The 26,744-nt window shown below is 43.3% G+C and overlaps 1 protein-coding gene across 5 annotated transcripts in view; it reads right to left on the bottom strand.

Annotated features, from left to right (window-relative positions):
• Nucleotides 1-26,744, bottom strand: part of NTNG2 (netrin G2) — a 119,767-nt gene that overhangs the window by 72,213 nt on the left and 20,810 nt on the right. For 3 of the 5 annotated variants that reach the window (XM_073555965.1, XM_073555966.1, XM_073555968.1), the window contains exon 2: nucleotides 4,385-5,194. The exons of 1 other annotated variant lie outside the window; for it this stretch is intronic. In XM_073555965.1, the coding sequence (XP_073412066.1) occupies nucleotides 4,385-4,597 (213 nt within the window). In that variant the 5' untranslated portion in view covers nucleotides 4,598-5,194. Of the gene's footprint in view, nucleotides 1-4,384; nucleotides 5,195-23,226; nucleotides 23,572-26,744 lie in introns of those variants that run through there. One more of the 5 variants, XM_073555967.1, reaches the window with a different exon arrangement.

Below are 26,744 nucleotides of genomic sequence, written 5' to 3'. Positions count from 1 at the left end.
CCTCTCTATCCTGAAAATGGCGATTCTTGCCTCTCATGGAGCAACGCACTGTACCTTTAAGTGGTTCAACTTGTCTTCTGTAATCAAATCTTAAAGGGGGTCGCACAGCATTAGAAGCAACATGTCTTCATTACTAAAACAGTGCCTCCCTTGTCCACAGGTTGTGTCTGGTTATGTAACTAACCAGCATTGTAGTGCAGTGATGGAGCTGAGCTGCAATATCACAAGCATCCTGTGGGGGCGCTGGTTTTCTTACTCTTTGATTCCTTACCTTTCTGGAGGCTCTTCTGGCTGTCAGTGATGGGGACACTCATTGCTTATATCCAGAGGTATCAGACCTCTAACAACCTTTATGTTAGGCAGTAAGTCTTAGCTATGTTGGGAGTTGTAGTATCACAGGCTCAGTTACATACATCTGGACAGCCCCTAAAATTTTAGTGATTAGCTACAATGCATAGCGAAGCCCTGCGACACAAGGAGACGCCACATCCTCCGCCCGGCATTAGGAGAACGTCTTTATCCTTGCAGCTTCCTTATGCTTCTTCCATTAAGGCAATTGCATCCTACAAAAGACATCTCATTTACATAATGTATGATTTACACTACACAGGATCCAGGAGGTTTGGCCAGACTACAAAAGCCGCGACGGACGCATGACAGCCCACACTGCTGCGCTACTTCTTACAATCTCTGCCATTGTGGGGACCAAGTGCTCCCCGCAGAGATGCTCTGCCATGTACAGCCCTTGGGTACAGCCCAGATCAGCTCTGCACAAAGATGTCCGAGCACGCTGCGTGTACGCCAAGAGAATTTAAAGGACCACACAATGAATGACGAGCGTTACCAACCCCTATATGCAACAAAAACCTAACAAGCTGACTGGCCCTTAACACCTGCACATAACAGTAACCGCACAAGAAGGGTGTCAATCCAACCACAGGAACGTCACACACAACGCAGACATTGCATCACATGTCGCGTCACCCACCTGACACCACATTCAGCTCCCATGAGACAGCGCTAAAGAGCTCTCACCTCTCTGCTGCCACAATCTGATCACTGCCCATAGGGACCCTCCATGGCTAATTAACAACATTTATGGCAAGAAAGGGAAGGAAAGGAGCCCACCCGTGCAGAAGTCTAAAGCTACCAGTCACTATATGACAGATGCACAACACGTCTCCCCCAAAAGCACTCATGGCCAATAACATGCTATGGATGGTCCCCTCCTTATATGCATCATCTGTTATCATAGTAGTTATATTCTTGTACATAGGAGCAGTATTATAGTAGTTATATTCTTGTACATAGGCATCAGTATTATAGTAGTTATATTCTTGTACATAGGGGGCAGTATTATAGTAGTTATATTCTTGTACATAGGGGCAGTATTATAGTAGTTATATTCTTGTACATAGGGAGCAGTATTATACTAGTTATATTCTTGTACATAGGGGAAGTATTATAGTAGTTATATTCTTGTACATAGCAGTATTATAGTAGTTATATTCTTGCACATAGGAGCAGTATTATAGTAGTTATATTCTTGTACATAGGGGGCAGTATTATAGTAGTTATATTCTTGTACATAGGGGCAGTATTATAGTAGTTATATTCTTGTACATAGGGAGCAGTATTATACTAGTTATATTCTTGTACATAGGGGAAGTATTATAGTAGTTATATTCTTGTACATAGGGGACAGTATTATAGTAGTTATATTCTTGTACATAGGGGGCAGTATTATAGCAGTTATATTCTTGTACATAGGGGGCAGTATTATAGTAGTTATATTCTTGTACATAGCAGTATTATAGTAGTTATATTTTTGTACATAGGAGCAGTATTATAGTAGTTATATTCTTGTACATAGAGGGCAGTATTATAGTAGTTATATTCTTGTACATAGGAGCAGTATTATAGTAGTTATATTCTTATACATAGGAGAAGTGTTATAGTAGTTATATTTTTGTACATAGGGGCAGTATTATAGTAGTTATATTCTTGTACATAGGAGAAGTGTTATAGTAGTTATATTTTTGTACATAGGGGCAGTATTATAGTAGTTATATTCATGTACATAGGAGCAATATTATAGTAGTTATATTCTTATACATAGGAGAAGTGTTATAGTAGTTATATTCTTGTACATACGGGCAGTATTATAGTAGTTATATTCTTGTACATAGGAGCAGTATTATAGTAGTTATATTCTTATACATAGGAGAAGTGTTATAGTAGTTATATTTTTGTACATAGGGGCAGTATTATAGTAGTTATATTTTTGTACATAGGGGCAATATTATAGTAGTTATATTCTTGTACATAGGGGGCAGTATTGAAGTAGTTATATTCTTGTACATAGGAGCAGTATTATAGTAGCAATATTCTTGTACATAGGGGGCAGTATTATAGTAGTTATATTCTTTTACACAGGGAGACATATTATAGTAGTTATATTCTTGTACATAGGAGCAGTATTATAGTAGTTATATTCTTGTACATAGGAGCAGTATTATAGTAGGTATATTCTTGTACAAAGGAGCAGTATTATAGTAGCTATATTCTTGTACATAGGGGGCAGTATTATAGTAGTTATATTCTTTTACACAGGGAGCAGAATTATAGTAGTTATATTCTTGTACATAGGAGCAGTATTATAGTAGTTATATTCTTGTACATAGGAACAGTATTATAGTAGTTATATTCTTGTACATAGGGGCAGCATTATAGTAGTTATATTCTTGTACATAGGAGTAGTATTATAGTAGCTATATTCTTTTACATAGGGGCAGTATTATAGTAGTTATATTCTTGTACATAGGAGCTGTATTATAGTAGTTATATACCTGTACATAGTGGGCAGTATTATAGTAGTTATATTCTTGTACATAGGAGCAGTATTATAGTAGTTATATTCTTGTACATAGGAGCAGTATTAAAGTAGTTATATTCTTTTACACAGGGAGCAGTATTATAGTAGCTATATTCTTGTACATAGGAGCAGTATTTTAGTAGTTATATTCTTGTACATAGGGAGCAGTATTATAGTAGTTATATTCTTGTACATAGGAGCAGTATTATAGTAGTTATATTCTTGTACATAGGGAGCAGTATTATAGTAGTTATATTCTTGTACATAGGAGCAGTATTATAGTAGTTATATACCTGTACATAGTGGGCAGTATTATAGTAGTTATATTCTTGTACATAGGAGCAGTATTATAGTAGTTATATTCTTGTATATAGGAGCAGTATTATAGTAGTTATATTCTTTTACACAGGGAGCAGTATTATAGTAGTTATATTCTTGTACATAGGAGCAGTATTATAGTAGTTATATTCTTGTACATAGGGAGCAGTATTATAGTAGTTATATTTTTGTACAAAGGGGTAGTATTATAGTAGTTATATTCTTGTACAAAATGTAATTAGATAGAAGGACATTCTGGAGCTGTGTCTTTCTCTTTTCCGGAGCAGTGGCCCCAGGATAGTGGTCCAGTCCTTGTGCTCAACATATACTACCATCGGCCCTAAGTGCATTATTGATTGGAAGACTCAGAAATGCCTACAAAGTAGGAAAAGGGTAGTGATGTTTAAAAGCTTATGCGGGATGAGCGCTGGATACAGAGAGACTTCTGAGAGGACCTTGCAGCAAACACATCAATATTTCATCACGGAAAATAAAAATCAGCTCATTTGAAAGACAGATTATTGAAGAGGAATACTGATCACCGGGGATAATTGTGGAATGTTTATGATGGCAAGTCTCAATATGTCATCCAGTCTGATAGGAGCAATTTTTTTTTTATTTGTAATGTTTGGAAAGTTAGGTTCTGATTTTTATTTACATTTGTTGTGGATTCAATTTGTAAACTAGTTATAGAAAATACTAATAAGTTGTCCAATTAAGTAGGAAAAACAAATTTTAAATGAGTTGTCTTTGCTGGTGTGGATTTACTTGACCAGTGCCCAGTGCCCCCCCCGTAAACAGGACTCATGGGACCAAAGGGCTGGAGTCACTGCCAGGTAAAAAAAGTAGATGCCAGCTGTAATGGGTTGTAGTGGACTTGAGGGTCATCAGGAACTAGAAGGGGATATTACTACTGAGATAGTTAACCCCTTCTGTGTTTGCTAATTAACGGTGCTAGTGAAGGGTTAGGTCAGAGCACCCAATTGCAAGCAGGGTTGAGCCAACCAGAGCTTTGCACCTGCACCCAATGGGCCCCTTGGCACCTGCTTTTTCTGTCTATTTGAGATGTATGTCCTTGGATTTAAGCCTTAGACAAATCCCATCTTCGAAATTTGGTATGACGTCATGAAATGAGACATACGGGGACCAGTTTTGTGTTGATTTCTCACCATTAGGCAGCACAGTACTTACGTGTGTGCAGAAGTACTCCGCGGGGTCACCACAGGTAATTCCAGGAGGGTCCACCTTGAGGATGGCATATTCTTTCATCACCATGGGCTTTGGTTGACAGGCATAATATTCCCAGGATGGGCCATCATCAGATGTCACCCAGGATTTACATATGTCATAGTGTCCCAATGCCATAGGCAAGCAGTGTAAGATGAAGACAGCCAAAGGCAGCATGGCAGCTGGAGCGGACAGTGGTGTCCTCCTGGAGTGGAGATGACCAAGTAATGTAGAGGGGAAACTTCAGGGGGCTTATCTGCTACTGTCAGGATCAGCATGGAAACACCTCATTGGCTCTTATACCGATGCAATTGGGCTGTGTGGCTATGAGAGGATAGTCATGTGTGGTACATTCAAAGATTTGGAAAGTTTGGATGGAACATCTAGAAGACGTTCTAGGTGATGCATAGATATTTCCCAACTATCTGGGTCTCTTTGTCTCTGCATTGACTCATAGAGGTGTTAGGCAAGACTTAGACAGCCAACTCTGGTGCACAGATCAGGACGAAAGCATGGACTCATTTTACTCTTCACAGTTCTAGACGGTGGACATCTTCTCATCTTTAGGCTCAGAGGTCCACACGAAGGGTCCAGTGACCTTCCACACTCTTGCTGGATTCAAGATTGGTCATGTAAGAACTCTAAACTCCAGGATGCCAAACCTTGAGAGAAGAGCTTGCCTGTCCAATCAGGGAGTGTTGCTGTCTTCTTGGTGAGACGTCCTCGTGTTCATCTTCAGTCCAGGAACTGAGGGATGTTATCCACCAGCAGCGCCTGCAAGGATATAGCGGACATGTTTACATGGGGAAAAAAATAACAACGTGCCTTGGAACTCAGTCATTAGCTATTTTATCTGCCAACCACATCCACACAACAGATGCTTTGTCTTTTCTATGGAGACATCTCTTTCTTTGCAGAATTACTGCATTTATTTTATAACACAAGGGAAAAAATAAACTAAATGTCCACACAGAAGACACTACCTGTGGGTGATACTGCACTAACTTCTCTTTAGGTCTGCTCCATTGGGTGACTCCAGCTTAGCGGCATTGTCTGCTGGAGTCAGCGGTAGTGTGGATTCACCTCTCCTGTCTCAGCACTAAACTGGAGCTCCTCCACGCTTTATACTACATCTCTGCTGTCATGGTTTGAACAGGGTTCTTGCCCTGCACTCTCAGGGTTAAGTGTTTGTGGCCTCTTTCTAGATCTGGAAGGGATATTTATACTCACTCTTTACCAGGGTTCTCTGTCAGCTATACTGTTGTTCTGGTATGTCTGACCCCTGGTGTGCGTGTATACTGCATTGCTTGTTTGATTCCCGTGTATGAACCGGTCTGTTCCCTCACTCTGTACTCCATCTCTCGTTTTGGTATTATTGTCTTTTCCAGTTCTGACCTCCTGGCTTGGCTATTGTTACTCCGTTACAGTTTGTCCCTATTGTACCGTCTATTGCCCGTTCTGGTTTTCTGATCTATTGCTACGTCCTGACTATCCATTCTGTCTAACCCTTTGGTACTGTATTGCTATCTTGTGCTTTGACCCCGGCATCATCTGGTTTCTGTCTCTGTCAATGCCCCTTGGTAACATTGTCCTGTAGTTACCTTTCTAGGAGTTTCCCTGCAGCTCCTAGCTCTGAGGAGCTTAGGCCATGCCCCCAGCAGTCACGTGCTTCAGGTCCTGATACTCTGAAGCACGCATCATCACCGCTGCTGCCCTGCTCCACAGGTATCTTTGAGCACTGTTTTTGTACTCAGGACACACGCACTGGCTCAGTGAGTAAGTGCAGTGCGGGGTTCCTGACATTATAGCTGACCCTTTCAGTTTTTTTTTCCTCTGAAGGAAAAAAAAAAAAAGTGTGTTATCCTCATGGATCCCATACAAGCTTTGGCTGATCAGGTCAAGCACCTGACCCAAATATTCCACAAACTTAATGTGGAGCAGCGCACGATGGCCCATACCCAGCAACAGTTGGTGGATACTGTGCAGGGGCTGTCGCTGCAGGGGCTCCTAGTGCTGGGGATAGAGATGCGTCATTGGCGTCCCCCGAATCTCCGGTCAAATTGCCAGACCTTTTCTCAGGGGATAAAAGGGAGTTCAGGTCGTTCAGAGAAGGATGCAAGCTTTTTTTTTTTTCTCTGAGGCCCCGATCCTCCGGGGATGAGATCCAGAGGGTGGGGTCTTCATTTCCCTACTTCGGGGGGCCCCACAGGCATGGGCTTTCTCTCTCTCTTCCTCTGCTCCTGAACGTATGTCTGTGAATTTGTTCTTTGAGGCTTTGGGGCACATTTATGATGAGCCTGATAGAGTGCGTCTGGCAGAGGATATGGTGATGAGTGTGACACAGGGGAGGCACTCTGCTGAATGGTTCTGCTCTGAGTTCAGACGCTGGGCAGCGGAGGTCTCCTGGGATGATGCTGCCCTCCGGGGTTTGTTCTGTAGAGGCCTGTCCAAACGTTTGAAAGATGCCCTAGCCCTTCATCCTCCACCGAATTCTTTGGAGGACGCTATGATCCAGGCTGTCCGCATGGACCGTAGGCTGCGGGCAAGAGGGGTCATGCTGCAGGAGATCCCTTTATTCTCCAATCTGAGAGACTCTGCATCTAGTCCTGAGCCCATGGAGGTTGGTGCCACGTCATTGAAGGAAAAAGAGAGGAGACACCGTGGAAACAACCAATTGTGCTTTTACTGTGAATCCGCTGGACATTGGAGAAGGAACTGTCCTTCTTGCCCTTCTTCAGTGAAGCCGTCAGGAAAACGACTGAGTATGGGTAACAATCGAGGAGGTTGCCCAGACTCCCAGGTACCCTTTTCCTCACTTACTAAAATTCTGCTTCCGGTGGAACTAGAACTTACAGGCGGTCCGGTTGGGACTACCGCCTTTGTTGACTGTGGTTCTTCTATTAATCTGATCGATGCCAAAGTTGTGACTTTTCATAAGATAGGGACAGTCAGGTTAAAAGATCCTGTTAAAATCATGGCAATTGATTCTTCTCCTATCACCCAGGAGGGAATTTGTTTCATGACCGATACCGTTTCTCTGAAAGTGGGTTCCACTCACGTGGAAAAATTAAGGTGTTTTGTTCTAAATAATCTGCCGGCTGGACTGGTACTGGGTAAGATTTAGCTTCAACGTCACAATCCTACTATTGACTGGGTCACGAGGGAGATCATTCAGTGGGGTTGTATGGCTAACGGTCTATGTTGTAACTTGACAACTCTTGTCACCCCAGTAAAATCTGTGTCAGTGTCGTCTGTCGATCTGGAAGGTATTCCGGAGTACCTGAAAGATTTTGAAGACGTATTTTCTGAAAGTGAGGCTGAGGTGCTACCACCACATAGACCCTTTGATTGTGCCATTAATCTAGTCCATCGAGCCAAGTTACCCAAGGCTCGCCTGTTCAATTTGTCCGGGCCCGAACGTCTAGCCATGAAGGAGTACATTACCAAGAGTCTCCGCAAAGGGCATATTAGGCCTTCTGTTTCACCTGTGGCGGCGGGCTTCTTTTTTGTTAAGAAAAAAGATGGTGGTTTGCGGCCGTGCCTCGACTTTCGGGAATTAAACAAAATTACTGTGAAAAATACATACCCTCTCCCCCTAATTCCTGATCTATGTAACCAACTCACCGGGGCCAAGTGGTTCTCTAAACTGGATTTACGTGGGGCATATAACCTTATAAGAGTCCGGGAAGGGGACGAATGGAAAACAGCATTCCTGACAAATGAAGGGCTGTTCAAAAACTTGGTTATGCCCTTTGGTCTCACCAACGCTCCTGCTGTTTTTCAGAATTTTATTAATGCAATTTTCTCTGATTTAATTGGTCGTTTTGTGGTTATCTATTTGGTGTTCTTGGTGGACAGTCAATCTCACTTGCACCATTTGCGGATGGTTCTCGTGAGACTGAGGGAGAATCATTTGTATGCCAGGTTGGAAAAATGCTCATTTTTCATTCAAGAAGTATCCTTTCTGGGGTTGATTGTGTCAGGGGAGGGGTTCCGCATGGATCCTAAGAAGGTCCAGGCTGTTACGGATTGGGTGCAGCCTCATGACTTGAAAGGGTTGCAGCGATTTTTGGGCTTTGCCAACTTTTATAGGAAATTTATTAAGGGCTTCTCGCAGGTGGTAAAGACTCTAACGGACCTCACTCTCAAGGGAGCTGACGTAAAAAATTGGTCTGTAGCTGCAAAAAATTCTTTCATGACATTAAAAAAGTGCTTTTCTTCAGCCCCTGTATTGGTACAACCCGACCCGTCAAGACCTTTTGTCGTGGAGGTTGACGCCTCTGATGTAGGGGTGGGAGCAGTTTTGTCTCAGGGCCCTCCTACCCTTACTAATCTGAGGCCTTGCGCCTTCTTCTCTAAAAAATTTTCCTCTGCCGAGAGAAATTACGATGTTGGCAATAGAGAGTTGTTGGCGGTAAAGTTGGTTTTTGAAGAATGGAGGCATTTCCTGGAGGGGGCTGTTCATCCCATTACAGTCATCACTGATCACAAAAATTTGGCCTATATCAAGTCTGCCAAGAGATTGACCCCCAGACAGGCTCGGTGGGCGCTTTTTTTTTTCGATTTCAGTTTACCATCACATTCCGCCCGGGATCTAAAAACATCAAGGCTGATGCCTTATCCCGAAGCTTAGATTCGGTGTCCCCTCCAGAACCTCCCTCCTCCATTCTTCAGCCAGGAGTAGTGGTGGCCGAAATCTCATCTGAGTTACAGAGAGGGATTTGGGAGGCCCAGGCTTGGGCTCCGGGTGGTAAACCCCTGGGTAAATTGTTTGTACCGGAACGTTTCCGTCGCAGACTTATGCAGGAATTTCACGATTATATGTTGAGTGCTCACCCTGGGATTGCAGCTACCCGGGGGGCAATTGCAAGGGGTCTCTGGTGGCCCTCTATGGTAACAGATATTAAAAAGTTTGTGACTGCATGTGGGGTGTGCGCTCGTTCTAAAAGTTCTCAGGTCCGGCCGGCCGGGGAGTTGGTGCCTATGCCAATTCCGGATAGACCATGGACACATTTGTCCATGGATTTTATCACAAATCTTCCTCCTTCCAGGGGCAACTCGGTGATATGGGTGGTGGTGGATAGGTTTTCAAAACAAGCCCACTTTGTACCTCTCCCCACGTTACCATCTGCTGAAACCCTGGCCCGCTTATTTATGCAGCATATAATTCGGTTGCATGGAGTGCCTATAAATGTGGTGTCAGACAGAGGGGTACAGTTTGTAGCCAGGTTCTGGAGGGCTTTTTGCAAAAAGCTGGGGATTTCGTTGTCCTTCTCCTCTGCCTACCACCCAGAGTCTAATGGACAGACGGAGCGCACGAACCAATCGTTGGGGCAGATTCTGAGATGCTTGGCCTCTTCCAGGCAGGAGGACTGGTGTGAGGTATTGCCCATGGCAGAGTTTGCATTCAACGGTTGTGTGAGTCAATCTACTGGGAAGTCTTCCTTTCAGATCAACTATGGGTTTACCCCACATTTTGGAGAGTTTTCCTGCATGGATTCAGGTTGTCCTGGAGCTGAGGGTGCGACCCAACGTCTTAGAATTCTTTGGAGGGAGGTTCAGAGGAATATTTCCAAGGCCCAGAAAAACTATAAGCGGTTTGCTGACAGGAGGAAGGGGCCAGGTCCAGCATTTGCAGTAGGGGAGAAGGTGTGGCTATCCACCTGCAATTTCAAGCTTAAGATACCATCTATAAAGCTGGGCCCCAAGTTTATTGGCCCATACAAAGTTGTGGAGGTTGTTAACCCAGTAGCCTACCGACTGCAGCTGCCCACCTCCTTTAAAATTTCTGATGTCTTCCACAGGTCCCTGTTAAAGCCTGTGGGGATGGTGAGAGAGGATCCCTCATCAAATGCTCCGCCAGTGCTGGTAGACAGGCAGCTGGAGTATGAAGTAGGGCACATTGTTGACTCCCGATGGGTGCGCCGGAGACTCCAGTATCTGATACACTGGAAGGGGTACTCTCCGGAGGATCGGTCATGGGTTCCGGCCAGTTTGGTGCATGCCGATCGTCTGGTGCGGGCTTTCCACGCCAGATACCCAGACAAGCCTGGGGGTCCAGTGGCCCCCGGTTAAGAGGGGGGTACTGTCATGGTTTGAACAGGGTTCTTGCCCTGCACTCATAGGGTTAAGTGTTCGTGGCCTCTTTCTGGATCTGGGAGGGGTATTTATACTCACTCTTTACCAGGGTTCTCTGTCAACTATACTGTTGTTCTGGTGTGTCTGACCCCTGGTGTGCGTGTATTCTGCGTTGCTTGTTTGCTTCCCGTGTATGACCCGGTCTGTTCCCTCACTCTGTACTCCGTCTCTCGTTTTGGTATTATTGTCTTTTCTGGTTCTGACCTCCTGGCTTGGCTATCGCTACTCCGTTACAGTTTGTTCCTATTGTACCGTCTATTGCCCGTTCTGGTTTTCTGATCTATTGCTATGTCCTGACTATCCATTCTGTCTAACCCATTGGTACTGTATTGCTATCTTGTGCTTTGACCCCGGCTTCATCTGGTTTCTGTCTCTGTCTATGCCCCTTGGTAACATTGTCCTGTAGTTACCTTTCTAGGAGTTTCCCTGCAGCTCCTAGCTCTGAGGCGCTTAGACCACCCCCCCAGCAGTCACGTGCTTCAGGTCCTGATACTCTGAAGCATGCATCATCACCGCTTCTGCCCTGCTCCACAGGTATCTTTGAGCACTGTTTTTGTACACAGGACACACGCACGCACTGGCTCAGTGAGCAAGTGCAGTGCGGGGTTCCTGACATCTGCTCTATTAGAATGTGGCTTTAACCTATGACTCCAGATTAGCGGCATTGTCTGCTGGAGTCAGTGGTAGTCTAAGTCCACCCCTTCTGTCTCAGCACTAAACTGGTGCTCCTCTGTCACGGTTGTGTCACAAGCTGCAGACATCTGCACTGCATCTAGCTGTAGAAGGTCTCTGCGGTTGGCTTTGCAGATGCCTTCCTAATCCTTCTGACTCTTGGACCCAGCGGTAACCTCCCTCGGTTCTCGTTGACACACCTGGACTGAGTGTTTATAGACTTCCTGTCTGCTTCTGAGAATTGCCGGTGATATTTCCATTTTCGCCTGTTGAGGCTTGGAGCTATAGCAGTCGGCTATCTTCCTCTTTAGTGTTGTTGGAGGATGTTCCCTTTGTTTATCTATCCCAGCTGTCTTTAGTTGTAGTGGGTATTGACTAGTTATTGCCCTGTCCTTCCCTAAGCAGGGCTTATTGCCTGGGTCAGGCAGGGATTAGGTTCCTACTCGGCGATAGGTGTAGAACTGATATAGGGACGTTTAGGGCAGACAGGGTGACTTTAGATCTGCCTAGGGGTCTCCACTCCCCCCTTCCCTAGTGTTGGGCTCCCTTCCCCTCATCCCTTCGTGTTGCACTTAGTCTTCCCACACTGTGCGTGACATCCTCCATGCTTTTTACTATATCTCTGCTCTATTAGAATACAGCTATAACCCATGACTCCAGCTTAGTGGAATTGTCTGCAGGAGTCAGTGGTAGTCTGAATACACCTCTCCTGTCTCAGCACTAAACTGGAGCTCCTCCATGCTTTATACTACATCTCTGCTCTATTAGAATACGTCTATAACTCACGACTCCAGCTTAGCGGCATTGTCTGCTGGAGCCAGTGGTAGTATGAATACAACTACATCTCTGCTCTTTTAAAATACAGCTATAATCACTGGCTGTACTTGTTTGGAACCTAGTGCTCATTGGAGGATCAGGTTGTTGACACTCCTTGCTTTACACTGCAGCTTTGTTTCTTCACACTGCAGCTCTGCTTCTTCAGACTGGTTACAGGGCTTAAGCATTAGTCCAACAGGGAGTGACTATGTTGAAAGCAGATTCCTATTACTACAAGGACAGACCAATTGAATCTAAGTATAAAGCCTAGAAGTTCTTTGCAATGTGACAGTAAATGCAGATGATGTACAGTATGTGTCTCTGACAACACTTCTTGACCTTGGGTTCTGCACATTCTGTTTTATCATATGGACACTCGGCATCATACTAACCAATCAGAATTGAGCAAAGCATATGACATGATCAGTGGCTATGAGGACCACTGCTCTAATGAAATCACAGTGACAGGAAGTGTTGTCATGAGGACACAGCCAGTGGAGCTCTTATCAAACGGAATAAGATATTTAGAATAATGTTTTTGCCCCCGAGGGGGAATTATTAGGATGAAGAAACGGACGTTATTTAATTGGGAAACATATATTAACCGCTAAACAAAGCGGCAAAGTGCAACATGGGAGATGCAGCAATTAAATCCCATAAAACTAATAGAAAAATCGTGTTTGTGTTTGCCGACCAGAGCGGCATCCGTGAACAGGGTTTAAATATTTTACAAGAGAAAAGCAATTTAGGTAGGAACAGAAGTGAATTAAAAATTAAAATTTCACTTCCGTATATATTAAATGTATATATTAAAAAACAGCGTTGATTACAACGTAACGAGGGCGACAGGAAAGGGAGGCGTCGCCTAAGGCAAACGCGGGAAAAAAGGGGACGTCACAGCAAAAATCTCACTGTGCCCCAGCAATCAGCAATGGGAGCTCCCGAGGCTGGGCCCCTTCTCTACAAGGGCCACATTGTCATAGCTCCCAACCGTCCCGTTTTTTTTTGCCTGTCCTGCTGTCCCAGGCGGGAGCTTATTTTTCCCGCATTTCACTGAGCCACCACGCCCCACCCATGCACTGACCCCATCCTCGCCCTCCCAGACAGACCCACCGGACACCGCAGCCCCTCACTGATGAATCCCAGCAATGACATCGCTGGGCTGCTCTGTGCACACAGAACCTGTGATGAGGTCACAGGAGGGAAGGCGCCAGGGGTCACATGATCAGGGGCCTCTGTCCGAGACCCCTGATTATATGACCCCTGACTCTTCCCCTCATGTGACCTCATCACAGGTCCTGTGCGCACAGCCCTCGGTGTATGCAGGACTCTTCTGTGCTGGTTGTCATGGTGCTGGATGAGAGGAAGTTTATGTGTCGGGTCAGGAGAGGTTTACAGTGTGGATGTAGCAAAGCTGCGTGTGTACAAGGTGTACGGAGCAGAGCCGCGCGTGTACGAGGTGTACAGAGCAGAGCCATATGTGTACGGAGCAGAGCCACGCATGTTCGAGGTGTACGGAGCGGAGCCGCACGTGTACGAGATGTACGGAGCCGCGCGTGTACGAGGTGTACGGAGCGGAGCCGCGCGTGTACGAGGTGTATGGAGCAGAGCTGCGTGTGTTTGAGGTGTACAGAGTAGAGCCGCGCGTGTACGAGGTGCACGGAGCGGAGCCGCACGTGTACAAGGTGTACGGAGCGGAGCCGCGCGTGTACGAGGTGTATGGAGCGGAGCCACGCGTGTGTACGAGGTGTACGGAGCGGAGCCGCATGTGTACGAGGTGTACAGAGAAGAGCCGCGCGTGTACGAGGTGTACGGAGCAGAGCCGAGTGTGTACGAGGTGTACGGAGAAGAGCCGCGCGTGTACGAGGTGTACAGAGCAGAGCTGAGTGTGTACGAGGTGTGCGGAGCGGAGCTGCACGTGTACGAGGTGTACGGAGCAGAGCCGCTGTGTATGAGGTGTACGGAGCGGAGCCACGTGTGTATGAGGTGTGCGGAGCCACGTGTGTACAAGGTGTACGGAGCGGAGCCACGTGTGTATGAGGTGAGCGAAGCCGTGTGTACGAGGTGTACGGAGCAGAGCCGCGTGTGTACGAGGTGTGCGGAGCGGAGCTGTGTGTGTACGAGGTGTACGGAGTGGAGCCGCGTGTGTATGAGGTGTGCGGAGCAGAGCCGCGTTTATTCGAGGTGCACGGAGCAGAGCCACGTGTGTAGGAGGTGTACGAAGTGGAGTTGTGTTTGTACAAGGTGTACGGAACGGAGCCGTGTGTGTGCAAAGTGTATGGAGCTGAGCCGTGTGTTTACGGAGCGGAGCAGATCCGTGCGTGTACGGAACGGAGCCACGTGTGTACGAGGTGTATGGAGCAGAAACGCGTGTGTACGAGGTGTATGAAGCAAAGCAGAAATGTGTACAAGGTTTACGGAGTGGAGCCATGTGTGTACAAGGTGTACGGAGCAGAGCCACATGTGTACGATGTTTACGGAGTGGAGCCAGGTGTGTACTGTGTGGAGCCGTGTGTGTGTGAGGTGTACAGAGCAGAACCGTGTGTATACGAGGCATACAAAGCGAAACCGTGTGTGTATGAGGTGTCCTGAATCCAGCAGGACAGTCCCAATTTTGAGAGTCTGCCCCATTGCCCCGGCCGGGAGCTTACTTTTCCCGCGGACACAGCAGTACACAGCGGAGCCCCAAAGAGCACTTTAAAATTCACACGTGACGTTCCACCGGAAACGACATGCTAGAAACTGACTAGAAATTAGGTAATTTCGGGAGGAGATTGTAACGGAACCATGGAGGCACTTCAGGGAATGCTTCAGATCCATCACCGTGTCCTCCTCCGACAGCACAGACAGCGGGATCGACTTGGACCCGGGGATGTCGGCCATGTGAGTGGATCATGATATGTCCTGCATCAGGAGGCTCAGGTGGGCATTACAATGGGAGCCGGGCTGCTATAGTATCCTTATAAAATCTTTCTGTTTCTTTCTTTCTCTCTCTAATCTTACTTTCCTCTCTTTCTTTCTCTCTGTTCTTTCTTTCTTTACCCTCTTCCTTTCTCTCTCTCTGTTCTTTCTTTCGCTCTGTTCTTTCTTTCCTCTCTTTCTTTCTCTTTCTCTGCTCTTTCTTTTGCTCTGTTACTTCTTTCTTTCCCCTCTTCCTTTCTCTCTGTTCTTTCTCTCTGTTTACTTTCCCCTCTTTCTTTTTCTGTTCTTTCTTTCCCCTCTTTCTTTCTCTCTCTAATCTTTCTTTCTCTGTTCTTTCCAAATCTGTTCTTTCTTTCTCTCTCTGTTTTTTTCATCTCTTTATCTCTCTGTTCTTTCTCTCTGTTCTTTCTCTCTCGCTGTTCTTTCTTTCTTTTTCTCTCTCGCTGTTCTTTCTTTACCATCTTTCTTTCTTTCTTCCCATCTCTCTCCCTGTTCTTTCTTTCCCCTCTTTCTTTCTCTCTGTTCTTTCTTTCTTTCCTTCTCTCTCCCTCTCTGTTCTTTCTTTCCCTTCTTTCTTTTTTTCTCTCTCTCTGTTCTTTTAACCTGTCCACTCTTTCTCTCTCTGTTCTTTTTCTTTCTTCTTTCTTTCTCTCTGTTCTTTCTTTCTTTCCCCTCTTTCTATCTTTTTCTTTGTTCTTTCTTTCCCCTCTTTCTTTCTCTGTTCTTTCTTTTGCTCTGTTACTTCTTTCTTTCCCCTCTTTCTTTCTCTCTCTCTAATCTTTCTTTCTCTCTCTAATCTTTCTCTCTCTGTTCTTCCTTTCTTTCTCTCCTTTCTTTCTCTCTGTTCTCTTTCTTTCTCTCTGTACTTTCTCTCTTTCCCCTCTTTCTTTCTCTCTCTGTTCTTTTTTTCTTTCTCTGTTTTTTCCCCTTTCTCTCTGTTCTTTCTTTCTTTCCACTCTTTCTCTCTTTTCTTTCTTTCTCTGTTCTTTCTTTCTTTCCCCTCTTTCTTTCTCTGTTCTTTCTTTCTCTCTCTGCTCTTTCTTTCTTTCCCCTTTCTTTCTCTCTCTGTTCTTTCTTTTCCCTCTTTCTTTTTTCTCTGTCTGTTATTTTATGTCCCCTTTCTCTCTCGCCGTTTCTTTCTTTTCTATCTCTCTTTATCTCTCTATTCTTACTTTGTTTCACCTTTCTTTTTCTCCCTCTTTCTTTCTCTCTTTTTTTCTTTCTTTCTCACTGTTCTTTCTTTCCCCTCTTTCTTTCTGTCTCCCTCTCTGTTGTTTCATTCCCCTCTTTCTTTCTCTCTGTTCTTTCTTTGCCCTCTTTCTTTTTTTCTATCTCTCTCTGTCCTTTTTTCTGTCCCCTTTTTCTTTCTCCCTGTTCTTCCTTTTTTTCTTTCTCTATTTCTTTCTCTCTGTTCTTTCTATCTTTCCCCTCTTTCTTTCTCTCTCCTTTCTTTCTCTCTCTCTGTTTTCTTTTTTATCTTTCTCTGTTCTTTCTTTTCCTCACTACCAGTCAGTGTGCCCACAGTACCAGCCACTGTGCACTCAGTACCAGTCAGTGTGATCAGCAGTGCTAAATGGGTGTGGTTTGGGCATGGACATGGGTGTGACTAGTTGTGAAATGGGTGTGGTTGGGGGCGTGGTCTCAAATTTGCCACCTTTGTCCCTCTTTCCCTTCTTCAAAAGTTGGGAGGTATGCATTATATCTAGAGTGGTAGCTAAAGGCTAGTGGGCTACAAAGCAAAATCTATAGCAGGGCCCCCCCATGTATCACATGCCATTTATAATACGGGGCCCTTCTCATGGGTAGAGGAGCCTTTGGGTCCCCAGATAATAGGGCCCAGATGCACCTACCACCTTTGCATCTCCAAAAGCATAGACTGGTTTTACAGGACAGATCTAGTTTCAGATCTAGTTAAAATATGCATGCAATGCCTATCATCTGAACCAAAGGGATGTGCCAGATTAAATGTGCCAGATTAATAGATTTTCTGGATTATCAAATGGCCATTAAAAATGCAGAAAGTCGAAACACTAATAAAAAAAACTTGCAGATTCAGAGTGAATTACCTTCTCTTTGATTTGCTCCTGAATTATGCTGAGTTATCCAAATTTCCACAAAAATTATATTAATCTACAATTAAAGGGTTACGGTAGAGTCAGAGATTTTTCTGGACTATCAAACGAAAATTGAAAAAAAAAATAAAAAACCCAAAATAAAAATGCTAATAACAAAAACTGCAGTCTCTGAGTGAATTGTGTTCAGTCCACTCCTGGATTATGCTGGATTATCAGAATTTCAAAACCAACATTTAAAGTAAATTCTTTTAATCTGAAATTAAAGAGATCTGCCAGATTAGGAGATTTTTTTTGAGTATCAAATAGCTATTTAAAAAGAAAAATATGCAGAAAATCAAAATGCTAACAAAAACCGGTAGCGTCTGATTCAGTTTTCTTTAGTTTGCTCCTGGATTCTCAGACGTTATAGACCATCAGATGCCAAATTAACGCAATTTGTAGACGAACAGATGCCAGATTGAAGGGATTTTACTAAATAAAATATCTGTTCTGTGTTTGACGCTTGTCTGCATATTCGCAGTGTTCACAGAAAATGGCGTCCTGCCCCTTTAAGAGGATTTAGGACTTTATTATGACACAGCGACCAAGCATGCTTATGTAGTAAGGGTCAGAGCTGAAATCTAGAAGAAAATCAAGAGCAAATATTAGGTTTTGCAGGCCGGGTGCTGCGGGAATAGTATGCACACATTGATCTGAGTTATAGCATTCATATATCTGCGTTAAGGTCTCTTTCGTCCCCCTCCCAAATGTGAAGACCACCTGATTGAGACAAATGACTGGAGCGGCCAAAAATCCATCTCTCATCCCACAGATCCGAATGTTATTGAGATTGCACAGAGCAGGGCACCTCATCTTCACCCCCCACCCCGCCATTAAAGCCTGCGGAGGATTATTACATGGCGGCTCCTGTCCGCCATCTCATCTACACAACCTCACGTCTCATGCGGTTCCCAATTAATATCAGAGACTTTTCAGCCACAAGTGTTACTAGTGCAAGAGGGAAACTGTGCGGCCAAAAAGAAAAAAAAATCTAATTAAATCTCCGATAATAGAATAATTAACCCTTAAATGGCAACAAATGGGGATGGAACGCATTAAAGAGACACCGCTTATGATTGGAGCCAATATTATATTAAGACACTTGAACACCGCACAAAAGCTTTGGGGGTTAATTAATAGCGATCCGATTATTAAAGGTTAAAAGAAATATATGACAAATTCTGAACTTTATAGACACTCAATATGGTGACCTAGGTTGATTACATTACGAGTTTAGGTTTATTAAAAGGAGTAATCAGTCCTGTGCGTACAAAACAGGTCACTATGACGGAAAATCATCATTTAAAAGACTGAAAAGGAATTACAGCAGTAATATTCTTGTACATAGGGGTAATTTTATTCTTGTACATAGGGAGCAGTATTATAGTAGTTATATTCTTGTATATAGGAGCGGTATTATAGTAGTTATATTTTTGTACATAGGAGCAGTATTATAGTAGTTATATTCTTGTACATAGGGGCAGTATTATAGTAGTTATATTCTTGTAGATAGGAGGCAGTATTATAGTAGTTATATTCTTGTACATAGGGAGCAGTATTATAGTTGTTATATTCTTGTACATAGGGAGCAGTAGTATAGTAGTTATATTCTTGTACATAGAAGCAGTATTATACTAGTTTTATTCTTGTACATAGGGGGCAGTATTATAGTAGTTATATTCTTATACATAGGGGGTAGTATTATAGTAGTTATATTCTTGTATATAGGGACAGTATTATAGTAGATTCTTGTACATAAGGGCAGTACTATAGTAGTTATATTCTTGTACATAGGGGCAATATTAGAGTATATTTTTGTACATAGGGGCAGTATTATAGTAGTTATATTCTTGTACATAGGGAGCAGAAATATAGTAGTTATATTCTTGTACATAGGGAGCAGTATTATACTAGTTATATTCTTGTACATAGGGAGCAGTATTATAGTAGTTATATTCTTGTTCATAGGGGGCAGTATTATTGTAGTTATATTCTTGCACATAGGGACAGTATTATAGTAGTTATATTCTTGTACATAGGGTGCAGTATTATAGTAGTTATATTCTTGCACATAGGGACAGTATTATAGTAGTTATATTCTTGCACATAGGGGGTAGTATTATAGTAGTTATATTCTTGTATATAGGGACAGTATTATAGTAGTTATATTCTTGTACATAGGAGGCAGTATTATAGTAGTTATATTCTTGTACATAGGGACAGTATTACAGTAGTTATATTCTTGTACATAAGGGTAGTACTATTGTAGTTATATTCTTGTACATAGGGGCAATATTAGAGTATATTTTTGTACATAGGGGCAGTATTATAGTAGTTATATTCTTGTACATAGGGAGCAGAAATATAGTAGTTATATTCTTGTACATAGGGAGCAGTATTATACTAGTTATATTCTTGTACATAGGGAGCAGTATTATAGTAGTTATATTCTTGTTCATAGGGGGCAGTATTATTGTAGTTATATTCTTGCACATAGGGACAGTATTATAGTAGTTATATTCTTGTACATAGGGTGCAGTATTATAGTAGTTATATTCTTGCACATAGGGACAGTATTATAGTAGTTATATTCTTGCACATAGGGGGCTATATTATTGTAGTTATATTCTTGTACACAGGGGACAGTATTATAGTAGTTATATTTTTGTACATAGGGCACAGTACTATGGTAGTTATACTCTTGTACATAAGATGCAGTATTATAGTAGCTATATTCTTGTACATAGGGGGCAGTATTATAGTAGTTATATTCTTGTACATAGGGGCAGTATTATAGTTATATTTTTTGTACATAGGGGCAGTATTATAGTAGGCTTATCACAGGGCCAAGTATTCTAATCGTAACCATCTGCTATATAAAAAACAGGTTAAGTCATCTGAGGATGAGAATCTATGTAGATTCATCACCACGTACCACCCATGCTCGGATCATATTCGTGCTGTACTAACAAGGGCATGGCCTATTCTACAAGTAGACCCTATAATTAGGAAGTTTCTGCCCCAACGTCCAATGATCACTTTTAGACGTGCTAAAAACCTACGTGATCTCTTGACTAGGAGTCATCACGTGGGGTTACAGCCACAAACGTTTTTGGATACTGCTTCTTTTGGGGGTGGTTGTTTTCCTTGTGGCCGCTGTGTGGCATGCCCTAACGTAGATAGATGTGATGATTTCTTTAATTCCGGTGGTACAAGAAATTATAGAATTAAAAAACGGATTACGTGTACCACAAGATATGTTATTTATTTTGCCACCTGCCCTTGTGGGTTAATTTATGTGGGAATGACAACTAGACAACTAAAAGTCCGGATTAGAGAACACGTTTTGGGTATTCAGGCCGCCAGTGGTCACGATGAAACAACCACCCTCAAAACCATTCCTAAACATTTCAAGCTGTTCCACCAATGTAACAGCAATCTTTTACGTATACGGGGTATTGATGTCTTAGACATCAATATTAGAGGTGGAAATTTATCCAAACGCCTTGGACAACTAGAGAGTAGATGGATCTGGACTCTTGATACTGTCCAGCCATTAGGATTGAACGAGAGTCTCAGCTTTTCGCCATTTCTTTAGTCGCTGATTTACTGTGTTGGTTTTTCTCCCGCATATATTTATTTTATATGGTTTTAATATGTCTTTTCTGTATTGTTTTAGGTGTTTGACCTTTGAATATTGTTCCCCGTGTTCGGTTATTCCTATGGACGCTCTACGCCGGTTTATGGACATGGCATTGGTCCCTATGTCTACAGCCGCCCTAATAAAATTTCTTCTTCCCCAAATATTTTTCTCCCCTCCTTGTTTAGTTTGGGGGTATATATGTGTTTGTATATGCATATTTATTGTTATTATTTTTTTGTACAATTGATATTACACCACAATATGTCTACATTATATGTACAGTTTGATGTATGTATTGTTGCTTATTAAAATTGTATATATTTTTGTATATTTACATACATACCTTGTGGTATATGCATGTACATTTGTATTCTATGTTGGGGTTGTTTTTCTTGTTTTTGTATTTTATTTTATTATTAATTCTTTTTGGGGGCTGTTTTCTATATGGACGGTATATGTATATGTCGGGTGATGGTTACGGAAGTTCATATAGAAACCATTATCAGCCTTATTTAAGGCTGCTTTTTGGAAAGTTTTCTATCCCCTTTTTTATTCTATATGGGTTATAGTACTATTTGTACTTCCACCATACTATGGCACTTCTCATCGCTATACTATGGTTATTGATTTGTGCCATATACGTCCCCGGCGTTTGCCCTTTCTTTTGCCAGTAATAATCATGGCACGTCCTGATCTTCCCTCTCTATGCGCTTGCACTCTGCTGGTGCCCGTCGTTGGCTTGCGTCTCAGCGGTGCGCCGACTTCCGGGTCACGTGGGGACCGCGTGACTCGGCTCTCGGCTGCCCGCGTGAGCACGATCTCGCGTCTGTGACGTCACCAGAGTGCCGCGCAGCCGCAATGGTGACTTCCGGGTTCGGGGTTATTTAAAGACCATTCTTATGTCCACTACTGTATGCCCCTTGATAAAGGCACGCCGAAACGCGCGTCGGGGCGGGTGGGACGTGGAGGAAGGCAGCCATTTTATTTGCAGGTATTTGTGCTTCCACTATGTCTTTCTAGGCACAATTATTTGTCACTCATGTGCCTGGCTTATATGGCCATAGCCGGGCCCTATTGACTCTATTCATGGTATGCTTCTTGTTGTGCTATTATGCACATATGGCTGCAGTGCTGGTTATTTGAATTTGACAGTGATGCCAGATACCTGCGGTTTATTTCTTCCTGCCATTGTGCATATATGATTCTTGTTATGATATTATGTCATATCTGCATTCCCACACACCTACCCTGGGCCTCATATATGCGGTCTGAATGACCTTTACATCTTCCAGCCCCCATCTCCATTTGTCTGTCTGTATGTAATTTTGTACTAATAAAATACTCTAGTTTTATCTTTGACCTTATGACTGTGTTTGCCCTTTGTCTATGATCTTAGTATTACAGTTGGTCTCTTCTGTCTGCACTAATTGTGGGTGTGTAAATTGGGTAATTTTGTATTTGGTATTGATTATATACCCACTATGATCATTGGATTTATCTTATAGTTTTATTCTTGTACATAGGAGCAGTATTATAGTAGTTATATTTTTGTACATAGGGGTAGTATTATAGTATTTACATTCTTGTACATAGTGGAAGTATCATAGTAGTTATATTCTTGTACATAGGGACAGTATTATAGTAGTAATATTCTTGTACATAGAGGGTAGTACTATAGTACTTATATTCTTGTACAAATGGGCAGTATTATAGTATATTTTTGTACATAGAGGCAGTATTATAGTATATACCTGTACATAGGGGCAGTATTACAGTAGTTATATTCTTGTATATAGGGGCAGTATTATAGTAATTATATTCTTCTACATATGAGGCAGTATTATAGTAGTTGTATTCTTCTAAATAGGGGCATTATATAGTAGTTTTATTCTTGTACATAGGGGCAGTATTATAGTAGTTATATTCTTCTACATAGGGGCAGTATATAGTAGTTATATTCTTGTACATGGGGGAAGTATTATAATAGTTATATTCTTGTACATAGGGGCAGTATTGTAGTTAAATTATTGTGTATAGGGAGCAATATTATTGTAACACACAGTGTGGGAAGACTAAGTGCAACACGAGGGGAATAGGGGAAGGAAGCCCAAATGCTAGGGGAAAAGGGAGTGGAGACTACTAAGTGTCTCTAATAGCACTCTGCCTCCTCTACCGTCCCTATATTGGTTCCACCAATCGCCTTTCAGGAACTTAAGCCCTGTATATCCCTAGAGCTAGGCCCTGAAAAGGGAAGGGAGGGGGATGAGCACTGGTCAGTCCCCACTGTACACTAATGAGAAGGGAGACAAACAAGGGGGAAGCAACATAGCTTGATCAGACTCAGAGAGGTAAGGGCCCCGTTACATTTAGCGATGCACCAGCGATCCCGACCACGATATGACCCTGTCAGGATCACTGGTGCATCGCTAAATGGTCGATAGTGAGCTGCCAAACAGGCAGATCTCACTAGTGATGCAGCAGCGGTCGGCGGTAGTACTTACCTGTCAGACGCGGCGAGTGTGACCGTCTTCCGTCCGCATCCATGGCTCGCTCATCGGCGCCAGCAGGAAGCCGACTACGAGAAATGGACCAGGCCGATCTCGCGCGATTAGTGATAGCCAGCGGGGGAGCCGGTCGGAGGTGAGTATCACATGTAGCGATATCGCTAGCAGTATCGCTCCTGCATCACAAAATCGGTGACGCTTTAGCGATATCGCTATGTGTAAAGGGCTCTTAACACCAAATGTCCTCCAACAGCACTAGAGAGGAAGTAAGCTGACTGCTATAGCTCCAAGCCTTCACAAGGGAAAATGTGAATATCATCTGAGACTTCTTGAGGCAGACTGAGAGTTTATAAACATCCAGGTCCAGGTGTGTCAATTAAAGTCGGAGGGGGGTTGCCACTGGGTCCAAAAGTCAGAAGGATTAAGAAGGCGTCTGCAATGCCAAACGCAGAGAGTTTCCGCAGCCAGATGCAGAGGGAATGTCTGTGGCATCTGACATACCCGTAACAATTATAGTAGATATATTCCTGTATATACGGGCAGTATTATGGTAGTTATATTCTTGTACACTGGCGCAGTATTATAGTAGTTATATTCTTGTACATTGGGAGCAGTATTATGGTAGTTATATCATACCTCCCAACTTTTAAAGAAGGGAAAGAGGGACAAAGGTTGCGGCGCGCGCAGCGCATCGCCGCAAATTTTTGACCACGCCCCCGACCACACCCATCTCACGACTAGTCACACCCATGTCCACGCCCAGTCACCCCCATGTAGGACTGATGATCACACTGACTGCTATTAGGGGCATAGTGGCTGGCATTAAGGGCACAGTGGCTGGTACTGTGCGCACACTGACTGGTACTAAGGAAAAGAAAGAAAGAAAACAGTGAGAGAAAAAAGAAAATAGAGAATGAAAGAAAGAAAGGAGAGCGAGAGAGAAAGACAGAACAGAGAGAAAGAAGAAAGAACAGAGAGAAAGAAAAAGGGGAAAGAAAGAACAGAGAGCGAAAGAAAGAACAGAGAGAGAAAGAAAGAACAGAGAGTTAAAGAAAGAACAGAGAGAGAGAAAGGAGAGGGAAAGACAGAACAGAGAATGAGAAACAGAGAGAAAGAAAGAACAGAGAAATAAAGAAACAGAGAGACAGAAAGAAAGATTTTATAAAGATACTATAGCAACCTGACTCCCATTGAAGTGCCCACCTGAGCCTCCCGATGCAGGACATATCATGATCAACTCACATGGCCAGCATCCCTGATTCCAAGGTGATCCTGCTGTCCGCGCTGTCAGAGGAGGACACGGTGATGGATCTGAAGCATTGCTGGTTCTGTCACAATCTCCTCATGAAATTACCTCATTTCCTGTCAGCTTCCAGCACATCACTTCCGGTGGAATGTCATGTGAGAGTTTTAAAGGGCTCCGCCGTGTACTCCAGTGTCCATGGGAAACGCCCACTTTGTATACCTCGTACATACTGGCTCCGCTCCGTACATCCAGTACACATATGGCTACACTCCGCACACACACGGTTCCGCATACCCCATACACACGCGGCTCCGCTCCGTACACCAAGTACACACACGGCTCCGCTTTGTACACCTCGCACACGCGTGGCTCCGCTCCGTACACATCGTACACGTGCAGCTCCGCTCCATACACACGCGACTTTGCTCTGTACGCCCTGTACACACGCGGCTCTGCTCCGTATGCCCCATAAACGTGCCGTTCCGCTCTGTACACCTCGTGCACACGTGGCTCTGCTCCGTACACCTCATACACACACACAGCTCTGCTCAGTAGACCTCTTACACACGTGGCTCTGCTTCGTACACCTCATACACACACGGCTCTGCTATATCCACACTGTAAACCTCTCCTGACCCCACACAGAAACTTTACATCATCCAGCATGACAACAAGCACAGCCGACCAGACTCCAGCAGAGTGCAGACAGACATGGAGGCAGACACAGCCCCTGATCATGTGACCCCTGACTCCTCCCCTCTCACAGGTCCTGTGCGCACAGAACACACACCGCCCAGCCACATAGACATGGAGGCCCCAGATCATGTGACCCCTGACTCCTCCCCTCTCACAGGTCCTCTGCACAGACAGAACACACACAGCCCAGCACATCATTGCAGGCTGCGGTGCGTCTATCTGGGACGGTGAGCATGGCGTCGGTGGATGGGGGGCGTGGTGGCTCAGTGCAATGCTGGAAAAATACCGTCCCGGGCGGGACGCGGGAGGGGGGTGTCAAAAACGGGACTGTCCTGAGGGACGCTTGGGAGCTATGGTTATATTCTTGTACATAGGGGCAGTATTCTAGTAGTTATATTCTTGTACATAGGAGAGGTATTATAGTAGTTATATTCTTGTACATAGGATCAGTATTATAGTAGTCATATTCCTGTACATAGGGGACAGTATTATAGGAGTTACATTCTTGTACATAGGGCAGTAATATAGTAGTTACATTCTTGTACATAGGAAGCAGTATTATATTAGTCATATTCTTGTACATAGGAGGCAGTATTATAGTAGTTATATTCTTGCACATAGGTTCAGTATTATCGTAGTTATATTCCTGTACATAGGGGGCAGTATTGTAGTAGTTATATTCTTGTACATAGGAGCAGAATTATAGTAGTTATATTCTTGCACATAGGGGCAGCATTATAGTAGTTATATTCTTGTACATAGAGGCAGTATTATAGTAGTTATATTCCTGTACATAGGGGGCAGCATTATAGTAGTTATATTCTTGTACATAGAGGCAGTATTATAGTAGTTATATTCTTGCATGTAGGGGGCAGTTTTATAGTAGTTATATTGTTGTCCATAGAGGCAGTATTATAGTAGTTATATTCTTGCATATAGGGTCAGTATTATAGTAGTTACATTCTTGTACATAGGGGCAGTATTATAGTGGTTATATTCTTGTACATAGGGGCAGTATTATCATAGTTATATTCTTGTAACAGGGAGCAGTATTATAGTAGCTAAATTCCTGTATATACGAGCAGTATTATAGTAGGTATACTCTTGTACATAGGGGGCAGTATTATAGTAGTTATATTCTTGCAACAGGGAGCAGTATTATAGTAGTTATATTCTTGTGTATAGGGACAGTATTATAGTAGTTATATTCTTGTACATAGGAGAGGTATTATAGTAGTCATATTCTTGTACATAGGAGCAGTATTATAGTAGTCATATTTCTGTACATAGGGGACAGTATTATAGGAGTTACATTCTTGTACATAGGGCAGTATTATAGGAGTTACATTCTTGTACATATGAGCAGTATTATAGTAGTTATATTCTTGTACATAGAGGCAGTATTACAGTAGTTATATTCTTGTACATAGGAGGCAGTATTATAGTAGTTATATTCTTGCACATAGGTTCAGTATTATAGTAGTTATATTCCTGTACATAGGGGGCAGTATTATAGTACTTATATTCTTGTACACAGGAGCAGCATTGTAGTAGTTATATTCTTGCACATAGG

The sequence above is a fragment of the Dendrobates tinctorius genome, unplaced genomic scaffold (assembly GCF_039654945.1).
Source record: "Dendrobates tinctorius isolate UK_male_01 unplaced genomic scaffold, ASM3965494v1 ptg000231l, whole genome shotgun sequence".
Lineage (NCBI taxonomy): Eukaryota > Metazoa > Chordata > Amphibia > Anura > Dendrobatidae > Dendrobates > Dendrobates tinctorius.
Note: the sequence above shows the minus strand (reverse complement) of the source record. Positions and strands in the feature narration are given on the sequence as shown.